Source organism: Nothoprocta perdicaria, unplaced genomic scaffold, assembly GCF_003342845.1.
Source record: "Nothoprocta perdicaria isolate Ctin4 unplaced genomic scaffold, notPer1 scaffold_12, whole genome shotgun sequence".
NCBI classification, from domain to species: Eukaryota; Metazoa; Chordata; class Aves; order Tinamiformes; family Tinamidae; genus Nothoprocta; species Nothoprocta perdicaria.
This window is the reverse complement of record NW_020454316.1, coordinates 8,177,617-8,204,210: the sequence shown is the minus strand read 5'-3', so window position 1 is coordinate 8,204,210 and position 26,594 is coordinate 8,177,617. Positions and strand designations below refer to the sequence as shown.

The following is a 26,594-nucleotide window of genomic DNA, read 5'->3' as shown; positions in this document are numbered from 1 at the left end:
TGCTGGGTAATAGCTACATTTCCTACTTCCAGAAAACTTAGAACCCATTTGGAACAATTTGAACATACTCTGAACTCTGAATCCAATGAATTTAAAATAATTGAAGAAATACTCAGAGGATACTGGTGGGTTAGCCTCCAAGCTGATGGTGTCTTGGAAGGTTTTTAGTAACACAGCCTGCTATTTATAGTACATGCTTAGAACTTGCTGTGGCTCTTGTCCAACAGATGCAGTTTTCCTATGGGCGTTGTTGGCCTTCTTTTTGCTCCATAAGAGGGATATGTGTTCAGCCTGCAAAGCCCATTTAAAATCCAGTCCTCAGCACTGCACTGCTTCAGTGCTCCAGCTTGATGTGGTTATGCTGAAACCATTTGTAACATGTTTTCTTCTGTCACATTGCCGGAACTTCAYTGGGACAGAGATAAATGCAATTAGAGATACTGTTGCATACTTTGCAATGAAGTAGTAAGACAGACCTCACCTGTTTTGCAGTATTCTTGGCACCTCTTCTTTTTAGCAGAGATCTTACAAGAGGTTGCTAGGCTTTGAAATGAAAAACTGCAAAGTTTTGATCTTTTCTTCATTTTTTCTTTTTATTCTTCTATCCCACATGTGCAGTGTGGGACAGCGCCAGCTGGTGTGCCTGGCTCGGGCTCTGCTCAGAAAGTCAAAAATCTTGGTTCTCGATGAGGCCACCGCTGCTGTTGATCTTGAGACAGATAACCTTATACAGTCAACAATAAAGTCTCAGTTTGAAGAATGTACTGTTTTAACTATAGCACATCGTCTGAACACGATCATGGACTACACAAGGTGAATATGACTTCTATTTTGTGACCTGGTGTGTGTGGCTTATTCTGTGCTCTGCTTAAACGAGCATCCTGGCTAGCTAGCTGTGGATGGCTGTGTTTTTCCCCCCTGGCTGTATTTACTGTGGCCCGTGGTGGTTGTGCTTGGCCTCGAGGCCTGCTCCAATCCCCCTGTTGCTGGTTTGTTTTCCCCCCCCCCACCTTGGAATTTCAGTTTTGAGCTATGTTGTTCTTAATGTTACAGAATGGCAGAGAGCAAAGGGCTGAAATAATTGTCTGCGTTTGTAGACCTCTGCTCATACTGTCCTTGGGATGGATGAGGAGTCCTACCACAGGAGTGGTAGTCCTACCTCAGGAGTCCTTTAATCAGATTAACACCCTGTTAAACACATCAGCCCCTAGCACTACAGAGCAGCACCTGCTAAGGAGCTTTGTCAGCATCTCGGCAGGGCCTCGTCAGTTGGTGGAGGTGGCAAAAGGCAGCATCTCAGCTGTGAACTGTCCTTGGTGACTTGCCTTTCTAACCTTCCTGATAACAGCTGCATGGCTGCTCTGCGCAAGCTACATCTGTGTTTTTTTTCAGGGAGTGCTTTAAAGAGCAGTAAGATTGCTGCAAAGTTCAGGGAGCCTTACCCCAAGTTTCACAAAGTTACAGGGGCTCTCACTTGCTTTGACAGTAAGTGCTGCTCCTTAGTTTCTGGTTGGCATAGAGCACAGTGGGAACTGTCTTATGTCTGCCTCCAAATGATGGAGTAAGCACATACTGCTTAAAAAGCAGAGCAGGGAGGCTATGTGTAATGATATCAGCCAGGACAGAGGTGAAACCCTGTTTTTCCTTGTAGTCTGAGCTGTCTTTCCTTGCATACAAGGACTGTGCTGCAGTTGGTTTCTATGTCTGCATAAAAATCTGTATTTGTTGGCATTCTGGATTGATCTTGTGAACTTTGTTTTTTCCTGTATTTTACAGAGTTTTAGTCCTTGACAGAGGCGAAGTTGTGGAGTGCGATAGCCCAGACAACCTACTCCAGAAAAAAGGCATTTTCTATAGTATGGCCAAAGATTCAGGCTTGGTGTAGCATTGGATTTGGTTTGTTTGCATGGGGAAGAAGAAGGTAACACATTTGGAGAACTGTAGCTTTGACTGGACTGGTGTGAACCGTGGTGCTCAGTGTTGGACTTCGGGAGGCCAACCAGACCATGAAGATGGAAGTAACATAAAAATGCAATGTCTTTTTTCTTTTCTTGTTTGTTTGTTTTTTCTCCTTAGTATTGTTTTAGCAAGTCTGCTTTAGGAGAGACACATTATACTGGCCAAAATACTTCAGATACTTACGTTACCTTTTGCCTGGAATCTGTCCTGCTATTGCTTAAACGTAAGTTGGAATAATCCATCAGAGAAGTTCAGAAAAGCTTTCACCTTTTCATCCGCTCTTATATTCTGAAGGCCCCATTTTTTTATTTAAAGTATTTTTGCAAAAGCTGATTATTTGCTTGTTTGCTGATTCCTCATTTGGTGAGCCATCTACTGTGGGATGCACTTGGAACATTTTGTGGCATATAGTACTATAGTCAAAGACTTTTTTTTTGTGAAATTATGCGTGTGCCAGACTTTCTCATTATGGCATTTACTGTACATGGTTAATGCTTTTATGCATTCTCCTCAAGTTTCATATGTGTTTACAGTACATAGCAGCAAGTTCACCATAATGTGTCAGTAGTGCTGAGGTGAAAAACCACAGTCAACTTCAAAGCAGTATTTAAACACGCCTGCATTGACAGTCAGTCTGAAACCAAATTCTTGCAGCAGCTGGTGTGTCGTGGTAACAAGTACCTGATTTTACACCAGAGTCACTCAGGAATTCRGACATGGGTGCAGAATCCTGGTCACGTCTGTGGGGACTACACTTAAAAGTGAGGATTTGTCTGAGCAAAGGTTGCGGAGTGAGTTACGGTGTAATATTGATTGTAATATACCCTTGACTCGGGCAGGTCTGTCCTTTAATTGCAGCTCTGCCCCGTCAAGGACATTAGCCTTATAGCAAAGAAAAATGCCCTTCATGCTGCTGCTGCTGACTCTTAAATCGTGTGGGGAAATGTTCTCTTAAAGTTTATAGAGAAAAATCCTTGTTTTACTGTTTTTAAAGTTATGTGTGTCAGAGGGGTCCAAGAATTCAATTAACAATGGAGTCTGGTTTCAAGATCTTTTTGTTGAATGTTCATTTGTCTATTGGAAGGAAAAAACAATTGCATTTCTCGTGTTCTAAACAGTCTTTTTTTAAAAAATAAATTGTTGGAAGACAGCAAGCCATGTTAGATGGATCCAAATCCTGAGCACTCTGGGAATGTGGACTTCTGCGAATAATGTTGCTGACTAGACAGTTGTCTCCTTTAGAGTAAAAACTATTTATTTTTTTGTAAGTTATAACTCTCTGAAATTGAATAGACTGAAATTTTCTTTGGTATTTTTTGTAATGACTATATTGGAAATACAGATATTTGCAAAGAACTTGCAGTAAACGAAAATGGTTTGAATGATAACATGGCCTGTCATCTTTTGTTTTATTTCACAAAGTCATAGCTTCTGCAGTCCAAGTTTTTGCCTTGAAAACACAAATCAATGGAGGAGTCACTTCAGAAGAATTATTGAGATTAGCCAGACTGCCAGGGAGCCAGCGACACCCATGTGCTGTGGCTGGGGTTTTACTCATGTGCATTAAAATGGAGGAGAGCCGGAGGAGCAGAGGCGAGTACCAGCAGGAGACCTTTTCTCCCTGAGGACAGGTGATTTCCTCTTGGCTGTTAAACTGCAGCTCTATTGGAAGAATCAGATGCTTTTAGGTTCTCTCCCCTTCCAACTGCTCGAGGAGAGCCTTAGGAAGGGAGGCTGTTGGCACTGTGAAATCTCTCATCATTCCCTGCTCCTCCCTTCCTTCCCAGAGACTCCCAATGCTGCTGTGATAAACAGCTTCTGTGTGGACAGGGAAGGAAGTTATATGTGTCCACAGCTACCTATGCAGTGAAGACAGAGAACTGGAGCAGTGAATGTTTTATRGGTCAAATTAAGATTTGATCTCATTTCATATGATTGCTTAGAAGTCCTTAGGAGAGAGTGAGGGCTTCTTAGTGCTGGGTGATCTTGTGGGKATGAAATAATGCAGGGCTGACCAGTTGCTTTAGTCTGTGTGGGCTGTTCTTCAGGGCTGTCTGGTGCCATTTGTGTGTTTCCAAGTACATGGAGTGGAGGAGAAGGGTCTGGAGCAGGGATGGGTTAAGGCTCCTTTGTCAGGGCYGACCCATCCAGCAGCTGCTGCCTCTGCCCCTGTCCCCAGGAGGGCTCTGCAGCTCGGTGGGCGGTTGGAAATGGGTGCTCTGCCATAGAAATGCAGGGTACAGAAGGTATAAGTTTCTCTTGGTGGAGTCTTCGGAGTAGCCCTGACCTCCAGTGAAAACGTTTGTTTTGCTCAGAAGGAAAAAATAGACTTGGAAAAGCCACTGAGATGTCAGTAAACTGGGTTTAGATGGGAAAGTTTTACTTGGAATTTGAGCTGCTAGCAAACACTAAACAAACATAAATTGCTATGTGTGTGCTGCACTCTACGCTGCACAATAACTGATTAAAAAAATTAATTGGAGTCTTTCTCTTGATCAGATTTATACATTCACATCATTGGAGATGTTAAACAGATGTTTAATTCCTAATATTTCTTCAGAGCAATTTGTGAAGCAGGTTGTTAATGTAGAGCTTTGAGCAGACCGTAGTTACCCTCTGTGTGGGAGACTTGAGTTCCTAATTTCACTTACATAACCACTTGGAAACAAAGCCAGGGATTCCACTCCTCCAGCACAGTTTCTGTGTCAGATTTAATCTTGACACAGTGCTGCCTCTTTTGCCCTTTCAGCACAGCTTGGGGCTTGGATGCTCAGGGTATTTTTGCCCACTGTTAAGTTGTGCAAAGCAGCAGCAGCAGTGTGCCCTTTCAAAGATTACAAGCGGGAAATTGTGTGTGTTTATTTTCTCCTTCTGTTGCCTTCTCTCTTCATTACCAACTTAGGAACAGAAAGTGAGCCTCTAAAAGATGTTTATAGCAGAGATTAGGGTACACTAAAAGATATGTGTTTTAGAATTGCCCAGCAACACAGGCACTACTCTTGGTCTTTGACCTCAGTTAAATAATTTTAAAAAAAGAAATCCTCTTATTTATAAATACAGTTTAAAACATAGTTTGGAGATCCACTAATAATGCTTTATGGCGCTTGTATTGAATCTGTTCTTTGTTGCTTTTTTTCTCTTCTCTCCCTTAATTAAGGTATTTTGCTTAATCACAAAAAGGGTTTTCTGCCTTTACTCCCCCCCAAAAAAGGGTAGGTTTTTTTTTTTGGGGGGGGGGGGGGAGTGGGTTTTTTTTTTGTTTGTTTTTTGTTTTTTGTTCCCCTCCCCTCCTCTCTCCCCTCCCCTTTGTGTTTTGGCCAAGTAGGGCAGCAGGCATTGGGCTTCAAGATCTTGGGCACTCATCTGCCAGAAACAGTGAACTGCTTTGAATGTGGGTGAAGAAGCTACTGAACAGCTGGTAGAGAAGCTGCTGCAGGTTCAACTGGTCTGAGTTGACGTTACTGGCTTGAGTTATCCCATCCTCTCCACTAATATTCCTCTTAGTATTATGAGTTTAACTTACAGGAGAGAGTTATTTTAATATTTTATTCTGGTTTAATTTCAGCCTCCCAGAAAACAAAGTGCTGTAACAAAAGTCACGATGAACGTCGCAGTCTCACAGTCTATTTGTTTCATGTTCYTGTTGTGTCCCCAAGATGGGAGCAGCTCTGACAGGTGATTCCCAGCACCGTGGTAGAGGTTTTGCTTTCCAGGACTGCTCCATTTTTTCACCTGCTCCAAGCCAGGGCTGTGCTGTGCCACACAAACAAGGTGCATTTGCACTCCCTGCTGACAAGGGAAAAGCTGGGAGGGAAAGTGAGTGCTAGGAGGTCAGAGCTTTGCCTGATGGTACATGGCAGATCAAGCAGAAAGCTGGGAATGAAGCAAGTGAGTTCCCACTACTTCTCATCTGATGGACTGTCGTGCTGCAGACAATATCCTGGATCGCAGGAAGATGCTTTGCACTGCACAAACACCTTGCAACAAAATCCCTTTAGAAATGTTGGGTGATGGCRTTCAGACCAGCTCAGCCGTGACTGTGGCAATTGCCTGGCTTTCACAGTGGCCCTGCTCCAAGTGCAGCAGGATCCCAGCCCAGTTATTCTCTCCTGCACCAGGAAGCCAGTGTATGCGCTGGCTCTCTCCCTCTGAGGCTCTTTGTCAGCGCTCCAAGCAGCACAGTTTGCACAGGCCCCATCCGAGCTGATGGAAGTGAGATGGGTTCCCTGCCAGCTGTGACAGGCAGCCCACAGGCAACACGGTCCATATGTGCTTATGCTTACTGCCACAAGATAATGAACGTGGAATCCCAAGTCATCTCTGCTCATCTCCCCAGCGCAGCTATGGCTCAAGCACAATTTGGTTGAGTATTGGGCATTTTAGAATCAAATGAAGGTAACAACTCAATTAAGAGATCAATTATTCCTGGTTAACAGTGGTACTGCATTATGGTGGGCTCCGCAGGTGAGTCAGACAAGGCCTGATTCTTCCACCAGTCTGTAGAAGGCTCCCCTTTGAGCTATTAATTTTTCTGGAGTATCAAATTCAGCAATACAACCATTTTCCAAGATTAAAATCCTGTGAACGTTAAAATAGAAATGTAAGCCTGGAGATACACTAACTACTGTAATAAACTCCAAGTTATTTCTACTTAGTTTGAAAATATATCTCAATACTAGCTTATGATTCAACCAAGCTTCCAGCAGCTTTTCAGCTGGGAAACAGCTGTGGGACTGAAATGATGAGCGGCTGCTGAAGTACTTTGTGGGAAAAGGGGCTCTTGGCAACTGTGACTAGAGCAAACTTTGAAGGTGTTTTGGCTTTGTGATTTTAAAATGAAGTATAGAGCTGTAGTTAGGGTTTAGCTAGGAGAGTGATACTGCATGAAATGCATCATATGGGCATTTATAATTACTGGTTAGCCTCTTGGGCCCTAGCTACTGTAAGATAGCTCCTAGGACGTAATGCAAACCTTTGCGGGTTCAACAAGGAAAGGACAGAAGTGAAATTACTGTTAGTTTGTCTGGTTCTCTGTCTTTCTGCTGGGGAAACTGTGCGAAAATGTGTTTACCTGTCACAGTCCATGATGGTGTTTACACGGTGAGCTATAGTTAACACGGTGCTCTCTTTGAAATGAGTCCTCAGGGTGGACTGAATCTGAAGATCAGTCTCTAGATCTACAGCTGATGTAGCCTCATCTAGGACCAGGATTTTGGCTTTCTGGAGAAGTGCTCTGGCCAGACAAACCAACTGCTTCTGACCAGTGCTGCAAATGAGAAGAGGGCTGGTAAATTGAGAGTGACAAACAATTCGCTCTGGGACTAGAACTCATGATTGGTTTGAGAACAGTATGAAAAGGTGATTGTTCTCTCTTCCTGAAAGAGTGATTGAAACTGGGTGACTTTACAGATAAGAGCGTGAAACAACCTAGGAAAATGAAGGATGAATATTACAGTGGGACAGTGAGTGAATCACTGCATAGAAAAGTCACCACAATGATTCAGCCAGAAAGTTTTTCTACTCTGTGTCTTTTGATGTGTTTTTATGCTGCTAAATAGGACAACTGTGCAATGACTTGCTGTCTGGGTGCTATTCCTTTGTTTTTGATAAACTAGATTCCTTGTCCTGCTATTTATGTATTCTCCTAACCCAGGGCCTGGTATTGCCCTGCCTTTGGCTTTCTGCAAATAAGGTACCTTAGGTTTTCCCCTTGGTCAGTGCACTTATGTTCCAACTGGTCTGGCAAATTTGCAATGAAGTTCCTGAGCTGAGTCAGTTCCAAAGCTGTCCAGATGTCTTCATCAGTGTATTGGTTTAGAGGGTCAAGGTTTGTTCTTAGAGAGCCAGAAAATAAAACTGGATCCTAMGTACAGAAAGCACAAACAATTCTTGAAACAATTTGCAGAAATGAGCTCCATGGTGTTCTCTCCTGGCTGATACCGGTGGCTAGCGTTACAGTGAATGGGAGAGCAGCTGAGTATAGAAGTTATTTACAGATTTGAAATCTTTGAAATTTCTTTCACAGTGATTTTTCTAACGTTTTCGTATGTGTTAAGATTGGTAGAACTGCTCAGATATTCTGGAAATTATTTTCATACCTGGGGTATCACAGTTATCTTGGTTCTGAGGTCATGGAGACCTACTTGAGCAATATCTACTCCATCAATTAGAATCTCTCCTTCTGCGGCTTCCACCAACCGCAGCAGTCCAGCAGCAAGAGTAGATTTCCCAGCTCCTGTTCTTCCAGTTATACCGATCTGTGAGCGCAACGAGAAGGGTTTGTTAATCTTGTTGATCCTTTTGCACTGTTGGACAGTCTTGTTATATAGTTCTTAGCTGATGTACAAACATGAGTGTGACATGGTTCAAATTTTGAGGACTGTTCAAGACTTATATTGTTTAGGGATATATTATTAAAGGGAATCACRGTTTTTAATTATGAAGAAATCATGAAAACCTTTGAGCAAAGCATCTAGAATACTTGCCAACTAGAATGAAGCCTAGATTTGAAAAATGAAATGCATGCAGGAAACTGCCTTGCTCTAGGAGAGGTGTGCAGGGTGATGGATAGAAAAGGGCTTATCCATTTCCATGGCCTTCACACAGATGAACTATTACCTTGGTGTACGGCAAGGACAGCGCTTGGCCAGATGTGATCACTGCAAAGCACTGTTCCCACTCGCAGCTTGTATGAGACAAACGGCTTCGCTTACCTTCTCCTGCCCATGGATCGTCAGACTGAGGTGCTTCAGTGCCAGCTCCAAATTTGGCCTGTATCGCAAACTATAGTTTCTGAATTCAATTCTTCCTTCAGTGAGCCAAGCCTGACCTTGAGGTTTGCCAGTTAGAGTCCAGGGTGCCTAGAGAGATGAAAATAAACAGTGTGTAAATCGGATTTTAAGTTACCAAAAGAAAGGGACAAACTGAAATGGGAGACTTAAGATATCTGTGCAGAATTTTTCCAATTTTCTTTACTGTCTCCAAAATAAGAAAAAGTCTAACTTCCGTAATCTAAAATTTGACTTTGTTACTTCGTTTAAAGATTAAATCATCCTAATTGAAAATGAGGATAAGCATTTGTTCACATGTCTAAGTTCTGACATTGTAATAGTCTAAATAAAAAAGATTAATAGATTCCTGCAAACAGCACTGTGAACGTCTGTGTTAGTAGGATTTCAGCACAGTATATGGAGAAAAAATTATTTTAATGATTACAGRACATAAAAACTGACTGCACTAGAGATTCTTAGTGGCTAAAAGGCTATCTAGCAGCCATCAGTTATCACTGGGTTGTATTTGAACTGGCACAGTAAATACATAACTCCAAATATGGGTAGAAAACACAGCTCATTCCATGGGTGTTACTAAGTGAAGCTATTTTAATGACAATCTGGATTCTTAACTGGCTTAAGTAAATATGATGATCAGAGGTTATAAAACAAGCCTAGTTAACAGGGAAAAAAACAAAAGCTGCAGGTCTTTAAAGGAAGCAAAACTGGCCTTTCAGAGGAGAAATGCTAGGGGGGTTGTCTAGATGGAACGGCCAAGTTTCTCATTTGGTTTGTAGAGATGTTCAGCTCTCCTGGTAAGCCTAATAGCTGGGTAGCTACCTCTTTAGGAGTCCTCAAGTATTCTCTGACTCTCTCCACAGAAACGATGTTGTTTTCTATTTCTGTCCAGGAGCGCACCATCCAGTTCAAAATACCAGTTATCTAGCAGAAGGAAACAGAAGCATCAGGACAGAGAAAAGGACTGTTGACTTGTGTTCAAAAGATGGCTGGTAATATGTCATGGTATTTGTTTATAAACTTCATCTGCTAGATACTTGAGAAATCATTTTTAAAAGACTAAGAAATAATCACAGGCCCTTGGGAAATTTTCTTAAGCTGTATAGTAAAAAACCAACTTTTCTCTAAGCAAATTTATAGAGAAGAAGAAGATACTACTACTACTACTACTACTACTACTACTACTACTACTACTACTGCTACTACTGACTGTTTCTTGCATCACTGCAGAGTTAGTCTACAAGCACCTAAGTCAGATCCTGAGACAAGCTTCAGTTGTTCGGAGCTCTCCAGTTTTGTTTTGTGGGGTTCTAATGGGCCATATTTGCAAGAGGCTCTGCATTTCAGCAATGACAGTAGTTTAGATGAGCAGATTAAGTCTTCTAAACCTAGAAGAGTATTTAGAGTTGCTTTTGACACAGGGCAGCATGATGTTAAACATTGAGTTACCTGAAGAGCATATGAAATAGAAAAACCAGCAGCTCCTGGACTAAGATGCGTTCTGCCAATTGCTGCAAATAGTGCTGCAAACAGCACGATGCCATTGCCCAGAAACTCCAGGTTTGTGGCAAGCCACCTGCAAAAGGAGAACAGTACAGAGCACTCCCTCCTCTTTCCTCCCCCTAGCATTTGACTACTTTGTAAAATACCTGTGGAGCTGCAGGGGTTTAGGGTGCTCAGCAAAGCCRCTACCACCCCATGGCTGCCTAACCAGCCATTCCATGTGTCCAGGGGGCTCCATCTGCCCAAACATGCTGACCCCTCGTCCCTGTTCGGATCTGGGGGCTAGAGGCTGGGGGCAGCCAGCAAGCTGGGGCCTGGATGAATTGGTCTAACATCTCTTGCTCCTTATGTGTTCAGTGACAGACAGCTGCTTGTGCCACTGTCTGGTGGGTTTGCTGGAGGCCTCATGCCTTCTGTCCCACAGTGATGGGCCTCACCAGGCATGTACCAGCTTGATCCTGGACTAAAATGCAGCACACCTCTAGCAGCAGCTTTCTGCTCACTAGGGCTATGAGATTAAACCATGCTTTACACTGGAGATTTGTACCTGTCAGCAACTGCTCCAGGGAAACATATTCTTTGGTTCTCATCCACTTGGAAATTGCTTTTTAGAATAAATCTCYCTTGGTCCTTGTAAGCACGGATCACGCTGCTCCCTTGAAAGGTTTCTGCAATGTGGGAGTAGATGGGTGATCGGCTGGCAGCCTCCAGGCGTCTCAGCTGGCAGGAGGTGACAACATAGAAGTGCTGGCACAAAGGGAAATAAAAGAGGAAGTGACGAGTAGGTTTATGCTCCACAGAGAATTTCAGTAGGGCTGGACAAATGCAATAATACCCATTAAAYTAACATTGCAAAGCCTAACTTGTGGGTAAGAGGTGCCCTTAAAAGGTGATTGCAGTGTTTCTCTCTGATACATGCTTTGATCTTCATTAAGAATATCATATGCTTGATTACCAGGGATGCCAGGGCCGTGCAAACCTGAAAGCCTCTGAACTTGCACCCTGAACTCTGAACTGTGTGGGAACAGACAAGTACATTCACCCTTTATTTGCTCTTTCCTTATGTTCAGCCTTACCTGGCAAGGCAAGTGGGGTTCCAGAGCCCCAAGGGAGAGCTGTTTGACATGCTGCATGTTTAGTAAAAAGCAGCAGAGCCAGCAGAGCAATGCTGAGAGAAAGGAGGAAAAAAAAAAAAAAAAAAAGCCTTTGGTCTTGACATGATTTTGTTTACATTCATGGGAATAAGAAGTGTAGCTCTAGGTAAGATCTGATGTGGACACCAGAAGAACATCAGCCTCTCTGAGGTCTCTGGGATGCTTTGAGGGGTTGAGGTGATGTGGGAAAAGTCACTACTGTTCAGTTTGTTCACAGGCAGCTCTGTGAACAAAATGGATGCATTTTATGTGGGAGATGAAACTAGTTCTTGTGTGCCTTGACCCCTAAGAAATGAGAGGAGGTTTCTAAAAGGACAGGCCTTGTGGCTGCAGCTTCTTCTGTCTGTCTATCTCTCTGAACTCCTACCTGGAATACAGCATACAGCACCGTCAAGGGCACTATGGCCATCGCTGCCATTGGCGTAGCCACCATAATCACAAGATAGATTTCCAGCAGGTTGAACAAGAATCCAAGCAAGGACTTCAGCTTGTCTGGGATGATGGAATCAATGGCGTCGATTTCTTTGGAGAAGCGGTTCAGCAAGTTTCCAATGGGTGTCTGCTCAAAGAAGATCATGGGGGATCTAGCAACGCTCCTCAGCAGCTGCAGAAAGAGCTTGTGCGATGCTGCCACACCTCCCAGGAGGACGGCTGCAGTGGAAATGAATCTGCAGAGGGCTGTAATTTTAGAAATAATTATTTGTCTGAACAAATCCAACTTGGACATATTTTTGTTGGAGGAATGGAATGCAATAAAGGAGAGCAATTAATAGAAGTGGTGGAAACATGGAAGTTGTTCTTCCAGTGGTGGATTTTTCTAGACTTATCAGCCCCTATAGCCCCAGTAGGCAGAAGACAYTAATCATCATGGCCTACTGCAATGCACAGCACAGCACAAAGTGCAGTGTCAGGCAGTAACACTGGAAATATTGTTCAGGTCTCTTAGAAGTCCTTTCTGTGCGTCAGAGCCTGTAGATTCAGGTTCTGTGCCAAACCCCTAGGGGCACTGCCAAGAGACCACGAGGCTAAGAGCCTATGGGTGTGCACTTGCTTATATTCTGAGAAAATATCCTGAGTATGGGAAAGGGAGATACAAATGCAGAAGAATTAGGTGAGAAGTTCAAAAAACCTTGAATGACTCCCAGTGCACCAAAGACCCCAACCCTGAGCGATGTGTGCTGCTGCGTCCCGTTGTGAGCAGGGTCATCTGTCCACAGGCGGAGCCAGTASCCACGAGAAAATGACACGCTTTGCTGACAGGTGAACAGCAGAATGATGTACAAACACAGCACGGAGCCCATCGCCCTCAGGTACGCCACGTAATTTGAAATATTAACCTGGAGTGAAACCATAAAAGAGACAGAAGGAGGGCTGGGAAGGATCAAGTGTTACTCTTACCTGGATTCCTGCTTATGCTTCTTTATTTTCTATAATACACTCCCTGCCTTTTCAGGTGTTCCACTTGGATAAGACAAGAACATTGATGTGCCCCTTCCTGGCAGCATCAGGGGGTTGGGGATAGAACGTTACAAGTCTCTCCCTTTCCAACCTACCATCTACTCTCTATGCTGATGCCCCATCCGGACCTCAGTGCACCTTCTCTCTTCAGTAATCTCTTCAGTGTCTCTCGAGTAATACTATTCTTTCCCAAATCCCTTTCTGAATGTGCTCTCTGCAATGCACATGCCTTATTCTTGTTCTGTAACTACCATTTAGACTGGGACATGATGAGACAACTGTTTGCATGAATCATATTTGTTTTATGAAATAATGATGAAATTATTTTCCCTCAGTTATAGGACAAACTGGCTTCCCTGGAGTTTCACTGATTTATCTCAGGCAGAGAATTGACCCATGTATCATGAGTGGGTCATTAAAAAGCCTATGGAACAAGTGTCTGCTGTAATGGGAGGGCTGTACTTACCCTGCCACGTGGAGCCTTCTCTCCCTTGGTTAATCTTCCTTGGGCAGCTACAGCAGTGGAGCAGTCTTGATTTGCAAGACTAGTCTCTCTTTTCATAGTAGAAGACTTGACTGAACTTTCGCTTGTAAAACAAACAAAATTGCTTTTAACTTTTAGCCAAGGCAACGAAGATGTTACAGTCTTTTTATATTTAAGGATYCCCACCACCATGAGGGTAAAGCTGAAATACCTTTTCTTTCATCCTAATGGCAGTTGAGGACACTTTTCATATTTGGAATGTGATGTTCCCAGAGCTAACATGGGGGTGTGAATAACCTTACGCATCCACCACTACACCCATGTCTGGTCTTAGGACTCTGGTTTTTGGACACAGTGACCCAGAGCGTTGGTTACATACATTGGTGTTTAGCAGGTGTAGTTATTATCAGATGGAAGCTCTGAGCATTCACTAGCTGTGACTGACAAAATGAGTCAGACCTTGCAGCCCCACTGGGAACTAGACAGCAAATACAGTGCTATGCCTTGTACCTSAGCTCTGCGATGAATTACAGCTATTGAATACAAAGAAAATGCTTTTCAGTCTCCATAATCAAGARCAGTTCTCTGTCCAGTCTTGTGTTTTGCTTGTTCACTGATTTACAGACTGATCCCAAACCTGAATTGTACTTTGTAAGAGTCTTCACGGAGYGTTGTACAGGCTTTTGGAGGAAGTCTTTTGATGTCTGAGACAGTGCTTCCAGCTTACCTATGGAGCTTCTCCCATGATGGACCATTCCCAGAAGTGACGGTGCCTTTGGTGTCTCCTACAGCTGTGAAATAAGTGCACTTTTTCTCTSTACATGCTTTACATTGCCATTTTGTCCTGTATAACCATGAGATATTGGTAACATGGAGGAAAGATTCATTGAAAATAATTGTTTCCATTATTTCTAAAATTAGAAATAATCTAAGGCTTTAAACATGACACGTATAGTAGGTGACTATGTTAATAGCATGATAGGTTTCTATTAAGATGGAACAGTTTATGGAAGAAGCAGTTTTAGAGTAATGAGTCTGCTAATTTAACAGGTTTTTTTTCCACATAGAATACTACCTTACTGTGATGGAATCTCTGCTTTAAATGTCCTTAATAGAACAAATCTTAAGAATGGCTTTTCCATTTTTATTTTCTATTTTCCCTCTTCCTAACTGAACAGCAACTGACCTCCAGTTCTTTAGTGTTAAGTATAAAATTAAGAATGAAACAAATGACTGATCAGGCTGGAAAAATATTTCCAATTCCTTTTGGTTACCTGGTAAACCAGAGTCTGCTTTCTCTTCTGTAATGTGTGAATGAAGAAATTCTGTAAAAGCTCCATTTCTCTGCAAAAGTTCTTGGTAAGAACCAACTTCTGAGATGGATCCATCCACCAGCACAACAATATTGTCCACTTGGGGCAAAATGTTGATTGTGTGAGTCACCAGCACACGGGTCTACTTGAATCAAGAGAGAACAGTTAGAATTGCTCCAGCCTCTCCACTGCTCCCTTGAGCTGTTGCAGTCAGGCATCTTCTGAAGAAAGGTGCATGACTGGTGTGAACTTGAATTTCTGAGAGTTGATTCCACCTAGACTTGAAACTCTTAACTAGATTTATGTTAATCAGAGATTGTGTCATATTGATTGCCACTGTTGTCTACAGAGTGAAAACTGTGCTTCAACTTCATCAGTCTGAATGGAGCTACACTTGCGCAAAAAAAACCCCAAAAACACAACTTGGGAGCCTTTGATGCAGAGAGCACCCAAATCATGAGAGGCAGTTGAGGGAACCTGATGATCAGATACAGTTTTACTAGCTTTTATCATTTAGTATTTATGACATACCTTGTCTTTCAGTAGGCCCTTGGGTCCAAGAACATGTTCAAAAATATGCTGTCTAACATGAGCATCAAGCGCTGACAGAGGATCATCCAGGAGGTAAATGGAAGCCTTCTGGTACACTGCACGAGCGAGGCTCACTCTTTGTTTCTGCCCTCCAGATATATTAATCCCCTGTAAAAACACACTGATGCTGTTTATTCTAAGGTTACATCATCATTGCCAGGTTTATGGCCTCCTTATGTTCAAATCATTCAGAATGTCCTCCTCTCTAAAGAGGCAGCAGCAACCTCACTTGAAAATCCCCTGACCTGCRCAAGACCCGAGGATGATATGGAAATGTTTATTTCACTTTAACCATCTCTCCTATTTCTGGCTACTTTAAGTGTCAGATGGTGAGCTTCAAACCCTGTTAAATCAGGATTTTGCACAAATTCTTGAGAACCTTCCTGCTGCAAATTTAGTCCCTCCCTGAGGTGTTTCAAACAGTGCACCTAAGTTGTAGTGAATTATGGAAAAGTTGGCCAAAAATATAAAACTGGCCCAGTACCTTCTCTCCTATTTCACTCTTAGGCCCTGCAGGAAAGCTTTCCAAATCAGCTTGAAGTGCACAAGCATCAATCACACTGTTAAACCACATTTCATCCATCTCTTTCCCAAAGACAATATTATCTTCCACTGAAGCATTTTGTATCCAAGCTTGCTGAGGCACATAAGCCACTGTGCCCTGTAAAAACAGAAATGGAAGAAAGTTATTAATATCTTTTTTATAAGCTGAACTTGAAGAGTTTTATATAGTGTGGGAAAGGGTCTCTCAAGAAAAGACCTCTCAATTAACTTTATAGAAGTTTGGTGTCATAAATGAGAGTGAGGAATGACTATCACCATTGACAGCTCTCAGGTGCTTTGCAAAGTCACCTGTCACTGCCCTACAGAAGAAGAAATGAGGTACCAGCAAGTCAAGAGCCCTTTCAGCTCAGTGTCAGAGTGGGACTGGACTGGATCTCCACAGTCCTGTTCCAATTCTCCTTCCCAAGGGCCAGGATCATCCAAGAGGTCTTAAGTACTTTCAGATGAATAAACACAAGCTAATATCTCACAGCCCTTGTGAAAGTTCAGCAGTAAACTAGAGAGGTTTTTATCAAGGAGCTGATGCCTTTGGTAGTATCTTATTGTTCCTGAAAATGTCTAATCACAAGCAAATGCTTAGAGGAACATTTACCTTAACGGTCACGTAGCCATCTGTATTTTCCATCTCACCAAGTAATGCTGACAGCAAGGAGGACTTTCCAGCACCCACCTGGCCAACTACAGCAAGCAAGGAGCCTTGGTGCACAGTTAGATCTATGCTACAAAATAAAAGCCCTCTGCCCAGTTAGTCTCTTATGAGCGTTCAGATGTGCCTTCTGAAAAGAAGCTAAATTCTTGCTGTTTTCTCGTTACAATAAAAATGTCCTCATCAACTTCCACCCTCGTTTCTGTAATTTCATACAATACTATTGAGAAAAGCATGTTTTGATAATAATATATAATATTTGCATCCTACCTGGTCTTCAGAAGTGAGATGATTAAGGGTAAATCTGTACCTTCTAAGACAAGGAGAAGTTTCCTTGTTCCAGTTGAAAGTTCCATTCCTTATGGTGATGCTTGCCTGCTCTAAAATATAGGAAGTGGTAGAGTTAATATATTTTCAAAGGTAGGTATGGAAATGTGCCTATTTATGAGACTTTACATTTCAGTATATACTTTATATATAGATAGATATAGATATAGATATAGATATAGATATATGAGATGAACCTTATATCCTAGAAGAAGAGGTTAATTATCAAGGCATTGAGAGTTAGCAATGAATAGGCCTGAGAGAGAAAATGATGGTTACAGATGTTTTTGCTCTTGACTATATAAGCACCCTAAGAATGGAAGCCGAGCAATGCAAACTGCACCCCTTGCAAGGCACTAATGCCAACACAAAAGCTCACCACAGTCAGAAGTGTTCCTGCTTGAGCTGTCAGGATTCAGTTCTTCTAGATTCAGAAAAGTTGCTAAGCGGTTTAAAGATACTTTGGCCTGAAATAAACACAAGACATGATAGAATAGATAGAAAGATTGCTAGAATTCCAAATAAGACTTAATTTGAAGACCTACCTAAACTGTTGACTAGGTGCTGCCCAATGAAAAGAGCACTACCCCCAGCCTCACACCATAGGAYAGAAATATAGCTCCAAAACACTGCAGAGTGTCTGTTGGTGGCTATTTTATTAATATATGGAATACTGCAGAAAAACAGTACTTTAAAGTTCCTTTGCAGCAAATCCTTGTGGCAAATCCTTGCTCAAATCCTTCACTATTTCATGACAACAATTAAATAGCTGGCTTGAGAGTGAATGTCATAAGAAATACCTACTCTTTACCCTTTAATGATAATAAGTAAAAAGAAAAAAAATAGTTATGATGAAAGAAAAACATAGCCTGTAATTAACCTGGACTGCAGCGTTTATGGAGAAGGGCAGGAAGGAGTGCGCAGTGTTGAGAATGTTGATCAAGGTTAAAGATACAAAAGCCTTCTGAGCATCCAGGATGTGTGTGTTATCAACCAGAGTGTAGACAGCAAACATGACAAAGGCAATCTGAAAAAAAAACAAAGAAAACACAGATYTTTAGACAGGCAAGAGAATGCTTCAGGATGGCAGCCCTTTTCTGAAGACTCTGGAATCCCTTTAGTTGAAGCTAGGTTATCAGCCATATATATAATACCACTGTCCTGCAAACATCAGAGGCAAAGTGACAAAAGCAGCAATCCAGATCTYTGTTCTGTTTTAAAGAGGTTTTGGTGCTGCAACCATGGCAAGGTCATAGGCACAACTAATTCCCCGTTGGGCTGCAAGAACAGCAAGGGCAAAAGGGATTTATGAAGATATACACAGAGCCATAAACTTGGTGCAGTTGTTGATATTCAGTTGTTGGTTCACACAAAACAGGATGAGTGAGTCTACCTGAAACACAGCACCAGACCAGGTGACTGTCCACTGAACKGTTAGGATAATGTAAATGTCTGTATGGCAGATTCTGTTAGGGCTCAACTACTCCTGTGAGATCACGAGATCTTCTGGGTAGACATTATCCATAGTGATCCAAAAGGAAAACTGGTTCAGAGAGGGACACAGAAAAAGTAGAAATAAGAGCAGYGTATATTTTAGGTAGGAAGGTGAACCACTCACCAGGAAAGTTGATGAATGAAAGGAAGCTAGAGATGCTGAGAGGAGGATCTGAGATCTTTTCAGGGCCTGAAGTTCTTGCTTCCGGATATCAAGCACTTTCTCCATGAAGATGTTCTCCCAGCCATAGAGTTTGATTACTTTAATGTCACTGAGAATGGCATTGGTGAGTTTGGCCCGCTCATCTTTATATTTCATCTGGGCTTCCTGTAATAAATATTTATGAACATAATTTAAAAGGAGTGTTCAATTATTCTGAAAAACATTTTGATCTTACCTAAAAATTCCACACAAATTTTCCTGCAGTTGAGCTGTATATACTCTTTAGTTTACAAAGYGGTTGATATAGTTAATAATATCAGAATATGCATTTGTGATCCATGTTAGTAAAATAGTTTTTGTTACAACCTGTCTGTTCTAATCACTGGGTTTTGATTTGTTTTGTAGTCTTGGTTTCCATGTGATCGTTTCCTGGGAGAGCATAGCAGCCCTTAGCTTTTGAATCCCAGCATGTTTCACATCAGTAAAACATTTCTCAATTTTATGAAACAAAATATACCTGAAATTGGCTCCTTTTCTTTGTGATCACAAAATTCAGCGGCAAAAGTAGAAGAAACACAGCAACTGAAGTCAAGGCAGATGGCCCAAGAAGCTGCCAGGAGAGAAAAGGAAAGAGCTTTTGGTGACTGCCAGAAACAAGAGTCTTGCACTCTTCYTGGCCCACCTTCCTTCTCATTTGAAGCTTCTGCCTGACGTTCCCTCMTACCCGAGGCTTTCCGCTGGTCTACGCTTTGCCCTTCTTGGGAGTTGTGCTCCCTGATCCCTGGGGATTGCAAGCTCTCCAGGCAGGGTAGCTCCTGTCATCAAGCTCGGCTGAATTTATTTGCTTCCCTTTTAAGAACAAGATTAGGGCTGAAAGAGACCCAGAAWTACTCTTGAGATTTAAAAATCGTTTGTTTCTTCCCATCTCTTCTTGGATGCATTAAGGAGGACATCTTGTGGCTGCCTTAAGCAAGTCGCCCCAATCAGGTTTTGTTTAAAAGAAAAGCAGATGCTCAACATAATATTCTTGCAGCATAAATAGCTTGCCTGAATTTGTATCAGCAAGGGAGCTGAAATGGCTGCATTTCCTGTGCCATGTACAGCTGGGCAGCTCTTGGATACCAGGGTTCACAATGATTGTGGCTCCGAGCCAATATAAAGAGGTTTTTTTCCCTGGTTTAGTTGCAGCCCTTTGCAGATTGCTTCAGTTTGGCAGAGAGGTGAGTGCCAGGAGGCACCGTGATGAAAACATACACACTACTCAAACAAAGTATTAATTATTTCTAMATAAGAAAGAGGGAGATGCAAAACAATCTGTAAGCTACTACTGAAAAATTTCATGTAGCTCTGCTGTATACAACAACATTCTGTTTGTCCCATCACTAAAAAAGGGATGATGAACTTTGAACAGTGTAGGCCATGGCTGCCAAGCTGCTTTCCAAGCTTGGAGGATCCAGCCAGGTACAAGGCATGCAAGTTACTCCCAGTTATCAAAGAAAGGTCTCAAAGGCCTCTGAGAAGTTACTATCTCTGTAGCGTTTGTGTTTCCACTTAGAGAGCAACCAGCAAAAAATGGGGACTGAGGACTGAGAAATAGGGTTCTGGCCTGCTGAGAAAATGCCAARAAACTAAGGGGGAAAAAAAATGAAGCTTTTAGACTACCAGCATTAAATCAAATTTAGGATTTGCGCTCTCCTTGCTAGACTCCTCAATACCTGTGAAATTTAATGTTTCCCATACTCTTTCAATATCATATAACTTTGCTTCAAACTCRTTCATTTATCTTGCTAGTCAGACCTTAAGATAAAGTCTCTCAAGCTGTCATTTCAAACTGTTCTCACTTTATGTTTTGTAGCTATGCAGAGGACCTGGAACTRAACTTGCAGCCTGCAATGGGCCCCGCCAGTTTGTTCGGAAGAGCTGACAAAAGGAGGTCTGATGGCAGAAGCTGGCAAAAGAGACTGAATGCAGAATACACAGGTAAAGAGATGAACTGAAGCATCAGAAAAGGATTCTACACTAAAAAATATATCTTCTAATAACACAAGTGAATCTATCATGCTACAAAGTTAAGAAAAATATGATAATTTCTAGTTATTCAGATCAGCAAAGCTCTAAGCAGAACTTGGAAAACTCCTCCATTTCAATGTCAATAATAGAAGAGGATTGATAGGTGCTCTCGACATATTTTACCTGCCACAAGAAGACAAAACAAATGATAATCCGAATAGGAGCAAGCCAGGTCCCATTAAAATAGATAATGAGATCCATTAGCTTTTGGACATCAACAGACACCAGATTAACTATTTCACCCACTGTTGCTGCTTTTCTTGATGCATTTGACATGACTAGGATCTAGACAGGGTAGAGAAGGAAAAACACAGTCAAACAACAACTTTTAATCTGAGAATCAGACTCCTTCCTGTTCCTTACATTGGAAAGGATGGAAAAATGTCAAATCCTAGGYACTGATAGGACACTACTGGCTGGGATATGTAACTTCACTTCAGGATGAAGATTTTATCCTCTCTGATAATGAACATAATTTACAACATAAGGAAGCTTAAATTGCTTCCCCCCCCCCTTTTTTTTATCCCTTAAGAGGTAAGATTTGAAAAACAAATAGCAAAATACTTCCCACATGCTGTTCAGAGATGAGTACAGCACAGAAATATATGCTAAAAGTAGTTCTCTAATAGCATCTTCCCTGATATTGTTAACAAATGGTGCCAGCATTGTCATAATGATTAATGCAGGGCTTAGAAAAAAAAAAAACAAGCTGACTGGAAAGCTGCAGACTCACCTTCCTGTACACGAGCCCTGTTACCGCAGTCCTTAGTCTCAGTCCCAGAACGAGACACATGTACATATATCGTTGTTCAAACAGAGTCTGGAGACAAGCCAGCAGGAACAGAGTGAAGGCATAGAAATAACCGTGCCAGTTAGGGGCTTCTTGGTCTTCAATGAACTGCAGGAAAAGGCTGCAAGACAGAAGCACAGTGCCAATGAACCCATGTAGAACTGAAGAAATGTCAGACACACAGAAATGYAGAAATATCGGGATTCTTCTGTATTCTCTATGGCTGAACTTTGTCAGCAAAAGAGCAGAAGAGTGGGACAGACTGCTAAGTATCCTGTGTCTACAACATCCTGATTTTAAACACGTGTTAACTCTGTTTCAGAGCAATCTCAGATCTCAACATCTTCCCCTCAGGGGTGACCTCATTTTCAGTGTTAAGGATGGCTCTTAATTGCATGAATTTGTCAGAAATACGCAAATTAGGAGCCATAATCTAAGAAAGCCAGGGACATTCCAGAACTTCATTTAGCCTTTTAGCCAATTAATTTATTCTAGCCTTGAACATAGTCCCTAAAGCAGGAAGATTTCAGAGATATATAGAACGTACAACTGTTTTTTTTTTTTTTAATGGGACAGAGCCTTAAGACTACAGCAAGTGACTGACAGCCTATGTGATCTATGTGTTATGCAGAACAATCCAAGAACTGACACTCTTGTTCTAGTCAAGTCTATTCAAGTCAAGACTTGGAGCAATGGGTCCTTTCCATTGTCAGAAAAGAGCCATGAGAAAAATATGCACAGCTTTGGCCAGTGATAGCTTTTTGTCATTAAACTGACTGTGGCTTCACTACAAATGATAATCAAGCTCCTTTCATCAGCATTACAAAATTTATAATTYAAGTTTCTGTGCGTCAGTCTCTGTGGGTGCTGTCATGCACATCTCTGTGTGAGTTCACACACACACAGAACAATCTTTCAAGTGTGGTATTTCCTTTTGGAATGCATTCTAAATCTGCACATACCTCAGTAACTTGGGGATGGAAAACAAGAAGACATCACAGATAACTAAGCTGAAGGTGCCAAGCAGAAAATAGCTTCCAAACATGCTCCATAGCGCTTTCAGTAAGGGCCCACTCTGACTCTGCTCTGATTGCAGCAGAACCTGCGTCTCCTCAGCTTCTGCTAAGCCAGTTTCACTCTTCTTAACCCTTTTAAATGTCATGGACTCCATTTTTCTAAAGAAAAAAAAACAATAAGAAGTCCACCTGCAATGGAGAAAGTTTGAGGATATTCTGCTTTCATTGTTAAATATCCCACACTGGGTTTTATATCATGTGCAGTATAAATGTACTTGAGAAAATGTTCCCTCCCCCAAAGAACTTAAAGCTTCCGCTTCCAGGAACTAAAGTATGTTCTTCAGAAGATATCAACACTCAAAATCTAATTTTGTACAAGGAAACTCACTACTGACTCACTAAAGAATAATGACTCCCAAATATTCACAGCAGAGAGTTAGTTATTTTTCATATATCCTTTTCTTTGTTCAATTGACAATTCAATGGGAATGAATTCATCTGTATTCATGTATTTGTGCTGAAGTGATCTGCATGGCCCTCTGTGGGGATCAGAGGGGAGAAAGGCATCTGTTTGGAGATGATGTGTCAGCACCTGTGCATCTTTTTTGTTCTGCACCATCTAGAAGAGAAACCTGAGCGCATCACATACCCTCTAGACCAAGTACTCACTGCTCTGATTTGCTACGATATTTTTTCCATTCTCTTTCAATATGGGCAACAATTTCTTCTGAGGAGTTTTCTTTCCTCACTGACCACAGGTCATCCACATCCAAGGATTGCTGATAGCCTTTCCTGACAAGCCTGGAGAACACAGAACCTGCTATAATCTAAGGAGAGAGGGAGTTTTTTGCATGTAGCATATTTGAAACAGATGGTTAGTGCTCCATAATAGGTCATGAGAGTTGCTTACATAGAACTTTATTTAGAAATATGCTTTCCCAGAATAAACATGAATATTCAGGAACAGCAGTTTTTTTCAAACCCATGTGCTATCTTCTGCCAACATAACTGTCCTTTGCAAGCAAGTCCAAATTCTGTTTTAAATTGTACTGAGACTTGGGGCACGGGTAGTGGGAAACCAAGTGGTGTTTAACTGAGTCTATCACTTGGTGAGACCCAGCCTWGGCCTCATCACTGCTGGCAATCAGGCCCAGAGGATGTAATCCCTTCTGAATGCAGAGCACCTGGGTGGGTCCTGGTCCCTCTCTGACATGTTGTCTCTGCCCAGTATTGTTACAGGGAGGTCTGCYCCAGGTAGATGGGGCTGTGGGTGGTGTAGAGAGATTGTGGTGGATTACTGAGGTCTCTTTCAGGATTGGGAGGGCTCTGTAGAAGCACAGCTAGAGTTATCCAGGATTGCAAAGTCAGCTTTCAAATTTATGGTTTAAAGTTTTTTGGGAGAAAAAAAACCAAACCAAAACAAAAAAAACATGGTTTTCTTACCCAGAGAACCACCAGTATGTGATTTTGGAAAGAAAAGAGGTGTTGGCTTCTGGACACTGATTCTGATGGAAGGAAAAACATGGAAGATATTTATATGTGGAAGTGGCTACAGGTTAGATAAATACAGTCACCTCCTGTGCTTCCAWAGGAGAAGTAATCAAAAAGGAACAATCCCCATTAATGGCCCCAGACAAGGTGAACGTATTGTGGATGGTCTGTGTGATCAGGAGGGTTTGGAGAATTAGTTTTCAAATGATGCCTAAGATGAAGAAGGAAAGATTTGCACTCTTCACAACCAAAGACGTTCATTTTCTCAAGCACAGAGCTCAGCCCTACTCATCCCTCACTCAAGATAATGTTGATGCTTTTGTGCTTGCTTGGTGCCCTCCCAACTCAGGAGTGAACCAGGGGGGCTTATTAGTCTTGTTAGCTTAGCTAGGGCTGGGAGGAATGGGAAAATCAGAGAAGCAKGAAAAAGCTTATGAGTAAGTGGCAAACTTATGGGAAAACTGGGAGATGGGAAGAGTGAGAGGAGGAGTGCTAGATTAAAAAAAAAAAAAAGAGAGAGAAAGAGAGAAAGGGAAACAGGCTGGGAAATAGGCTGGGTTATGGCACTCCCAAGAGGGCAAAGAATCCATCACATTAATGGCAAATGCAGGTGTTCTGCAAATAAATTGGTTCAGTCCAAACTGAGTAGTTAAACTACCTGTTACTTTTTAAAAATCATGTCCTTTATAGAGAATGATGCTTTTGACATCTCAGATAACCATGTTTCTGCATACTTGCAGGAATTTAAATTCCTGACTGGACAACATACCAGTGCATTCTGAGAAGCTGCTATACTCACAGGGCTGTTGGCAGCTTTTGAGAAGAAGGGAGGCTGATCGACTAAGCAAAAGAGCACAAGTTCTCCTAGCACCAGGCTAGCGTAGAGGTAGGTTGAAATGTGGTGGAAAGGGTCTTCCAGGAAGCCCTACGAAACAGAATACTGTTGAGACTGAGATAAAGAATGTGAAATAGTAGAGAAAGGTAACATATGAGATCCTAAAAGCCATTAACTCATACAAAATATGAGTGTATTTTCTATAGTTGGATTTATTTAAACTGTGATTATGTAGAGCTACTTAAATGAAAAACTTTAAATGGAAAAAATACCCAAATAATATGAAGTATAATATACCAAGATATTTATGCTGATACAAAATCTGGGGTGAGGCCAATTTTTAGTGACATATGTACATTCATTTTGCTTTTATTCATATAGGAAGTCATTTGAGCTGTCAGAAAAACATGGATGGAGATGTTTAAGAATCATCAACCATTCCTCTCAACAAATAGAGATATATTGTTTAGAGCCTTCATGCTCCTGCATGTTAGATATACATCATTTCACTTACTCCTTCTACGGCATGTTGGATTTTGGAACTAAGCATCACAACTGCAGACAGGAATGTGAGCAGCCAGTAAATCAGCAAGATGCCTGAAGACTGAGTGCCCACCATTCTTTCCACCTGGGTGAGGAACATGGCAAGAATCTGAGAAGAAGTGAAAAAAATGTCCAGGTAAGTGTCTGGTAAAGCCAAACATCATTATCAAATTAATGGATACATAAAGGAAAAGAATATATGTATGTTTGTTCAAGCATTTCAAGATGCTCAGAACTGAACTGCTGCTAAGAGGTTAAAGCTGAAGGACATGTGCAGTTTTGCACTCAATAATGTAGCTACTGAAAGGGCAAGCAATCAAACTATAGGCAGGCCAAGAGGTTGGGAGGATCAGAGCTACAAATACACAATGAGAGAAGGGAGGAGGCACTTAGCTGAGCAGGAAACCCATTTCATCAAGATATCAACCACATGTTGTAGCTGTATGAAACTAGATTTTGTCCTCTTGTTGTGAGATCCCTTCCTGATCACTCCTGCTGCCTCAGTTCCTGTGAGGAACTCTCCCCACAGGCTGTAAGTAGTTGAAGACCCAGTAGTCCTGCCCCATCTCCAACTCGCTGCACTCCAAACCACAGAAACTCATGAACAGCAGCTCCACCCTGCAAAGGCTTCACAGCAGTTTTTACTCCCCAGCAGCTTCTTCTGCTCAAACGTGCTGAGAAACATAAGAAATACAAGGAATATTGACCCCAGGAAGGCTAAGCTGGACCACGTGCAGAGAAAATAAAGGGAGAATTACCGTTGTAATCCCCAGCACTGCAGGGGTAATGATGATTGCTGGAGCCCAGGGGATTCCTTGGTTTATTTTCCAYAGCATGAGGAAGACATTTGAAAAACAGAGTATCACAAGGATGAATCCAAGGACCTGGGGCAGAGACAACAAACACATGTTGGAATGGACTGAAATGGTGATCAGATGATCCTCCAAGTAGCCTGGGCTCTAAAATGGAGAGGTGGGAAGGCTGGTTCGGTTGGAGAGTAAATGTTRAAACAAACACAGAGATGAATTGCCAAGGAAGAGGTGATGATTAAAAAAAAAAAAAAAACTCTGAATCAAAGTTGCCATAATGTTAGGATCAAACCAGAGCTTAATGCCCTTACCATTTTAGTTTTGAAGATGTGGGATATCCTAATATAGCCTTTGTTTTTGTGTCGAAGATACAAGTAGTAGAATGGAAAACATATCCAAAGATAGGCAGAGGGGATCCAAGGAATGACTGTGTTCTCGAAGCACCAGGTGAATCTGGGGGTGTTTGTATTCCACGTCTGGTTCCAGTCCTGACACAGAAGCAAAACAGGAATGGCAAAGACTGCACAGTTGCACCAGCTCTTATGTGTTGCTAGTGCTATGCTGAGATCTATTAGAATGTTACAGACATTTTATTT

General features: G+C 41.9%; 2 protein-coding genes across 4 annotated transcripts in view; one reads left to right on the top strand and one right to left on the bottom strand.

Annotated features, from left to right (window-relative positions):
• LOC112959878 (multidrug resistance-associated protein 1) overlaps window positions 1-9,691 on the top strand; it is a 54,835-nt gene extending 45,144 nt beyond the window's left edge. For 2 of the 3 annotated variants that reach the window (XM_026054011.1, XM_026054013.1), the window contains 2 exons: window positions 619-813; window positions 1,777-3,269. In XM_026054011.1, coding sequence (XP_025909796.1) covers window positions 619-813; window positions 1,777-1,885 — 304 coding nt within the window. In that variant the 3' untranslated portion in view covers window positions 1,886-3,269. Of the gene's footprint in view, window positions 1-618; window positions 814-1,776; window positions 3,270-9,639 lie in introns of those variants that run through there. The other variant, XM_026054012.1, reaches the window with a different exon arrangement.
• LOC112959879 (multidrug resistance-associated protein 6-like) lies at window positions 5,537-26,369 on the bottom strand. Its single transcript, XM_026054014.1, has 29 exons — window positions 26,310-26,369; window positions 25,948-26,073; window positions 25,161-25,298; window positions 24,611-24,736; window positions 23,764-23,825; window positions 22,990-23,121; window positions 22,267-22,479; window positions 21,248-21,425; window positions 20,638-20,799; window positions 18,962-19,054; window positions 18,406-18,609; window positions 17,668-17,814; window positions 17,167-17,254; window positions 16,731-16,840; window positions 15,735-15,911; window positions 15,191-15,358; window positions 14,621-14,801; window positions 14,074-14,137; window positions 13,329-13,449; window positions 12,534-12,741; window positions 11,772-12,082; window positions 10,798-10,997; window positions 10,197-10,323; window positions 9,570-9,671; window positions 8,673-8,819; window positions 8,058-8,216; window positions 7,656-7,822; window positions 7,031-7,225; window positions 5,537-6,537 (listed from the first exon to the last, which is right to left on the bottom strand). Exons 1-29 carry the CDS (start codon window positions 26,310-26,312, stop codon window positions 6,429-6,431), a joined length of 4,218 nt encoding a protein of 1,405 aa, XP_025909799.1. The 5' UTR covers window positions 26,313-26,369; the 3' UTR covers window positions 5,537-6,428.
• Between the last annotated feature and the right edge of the window lie 225 nt (window positions 26,370-26,594).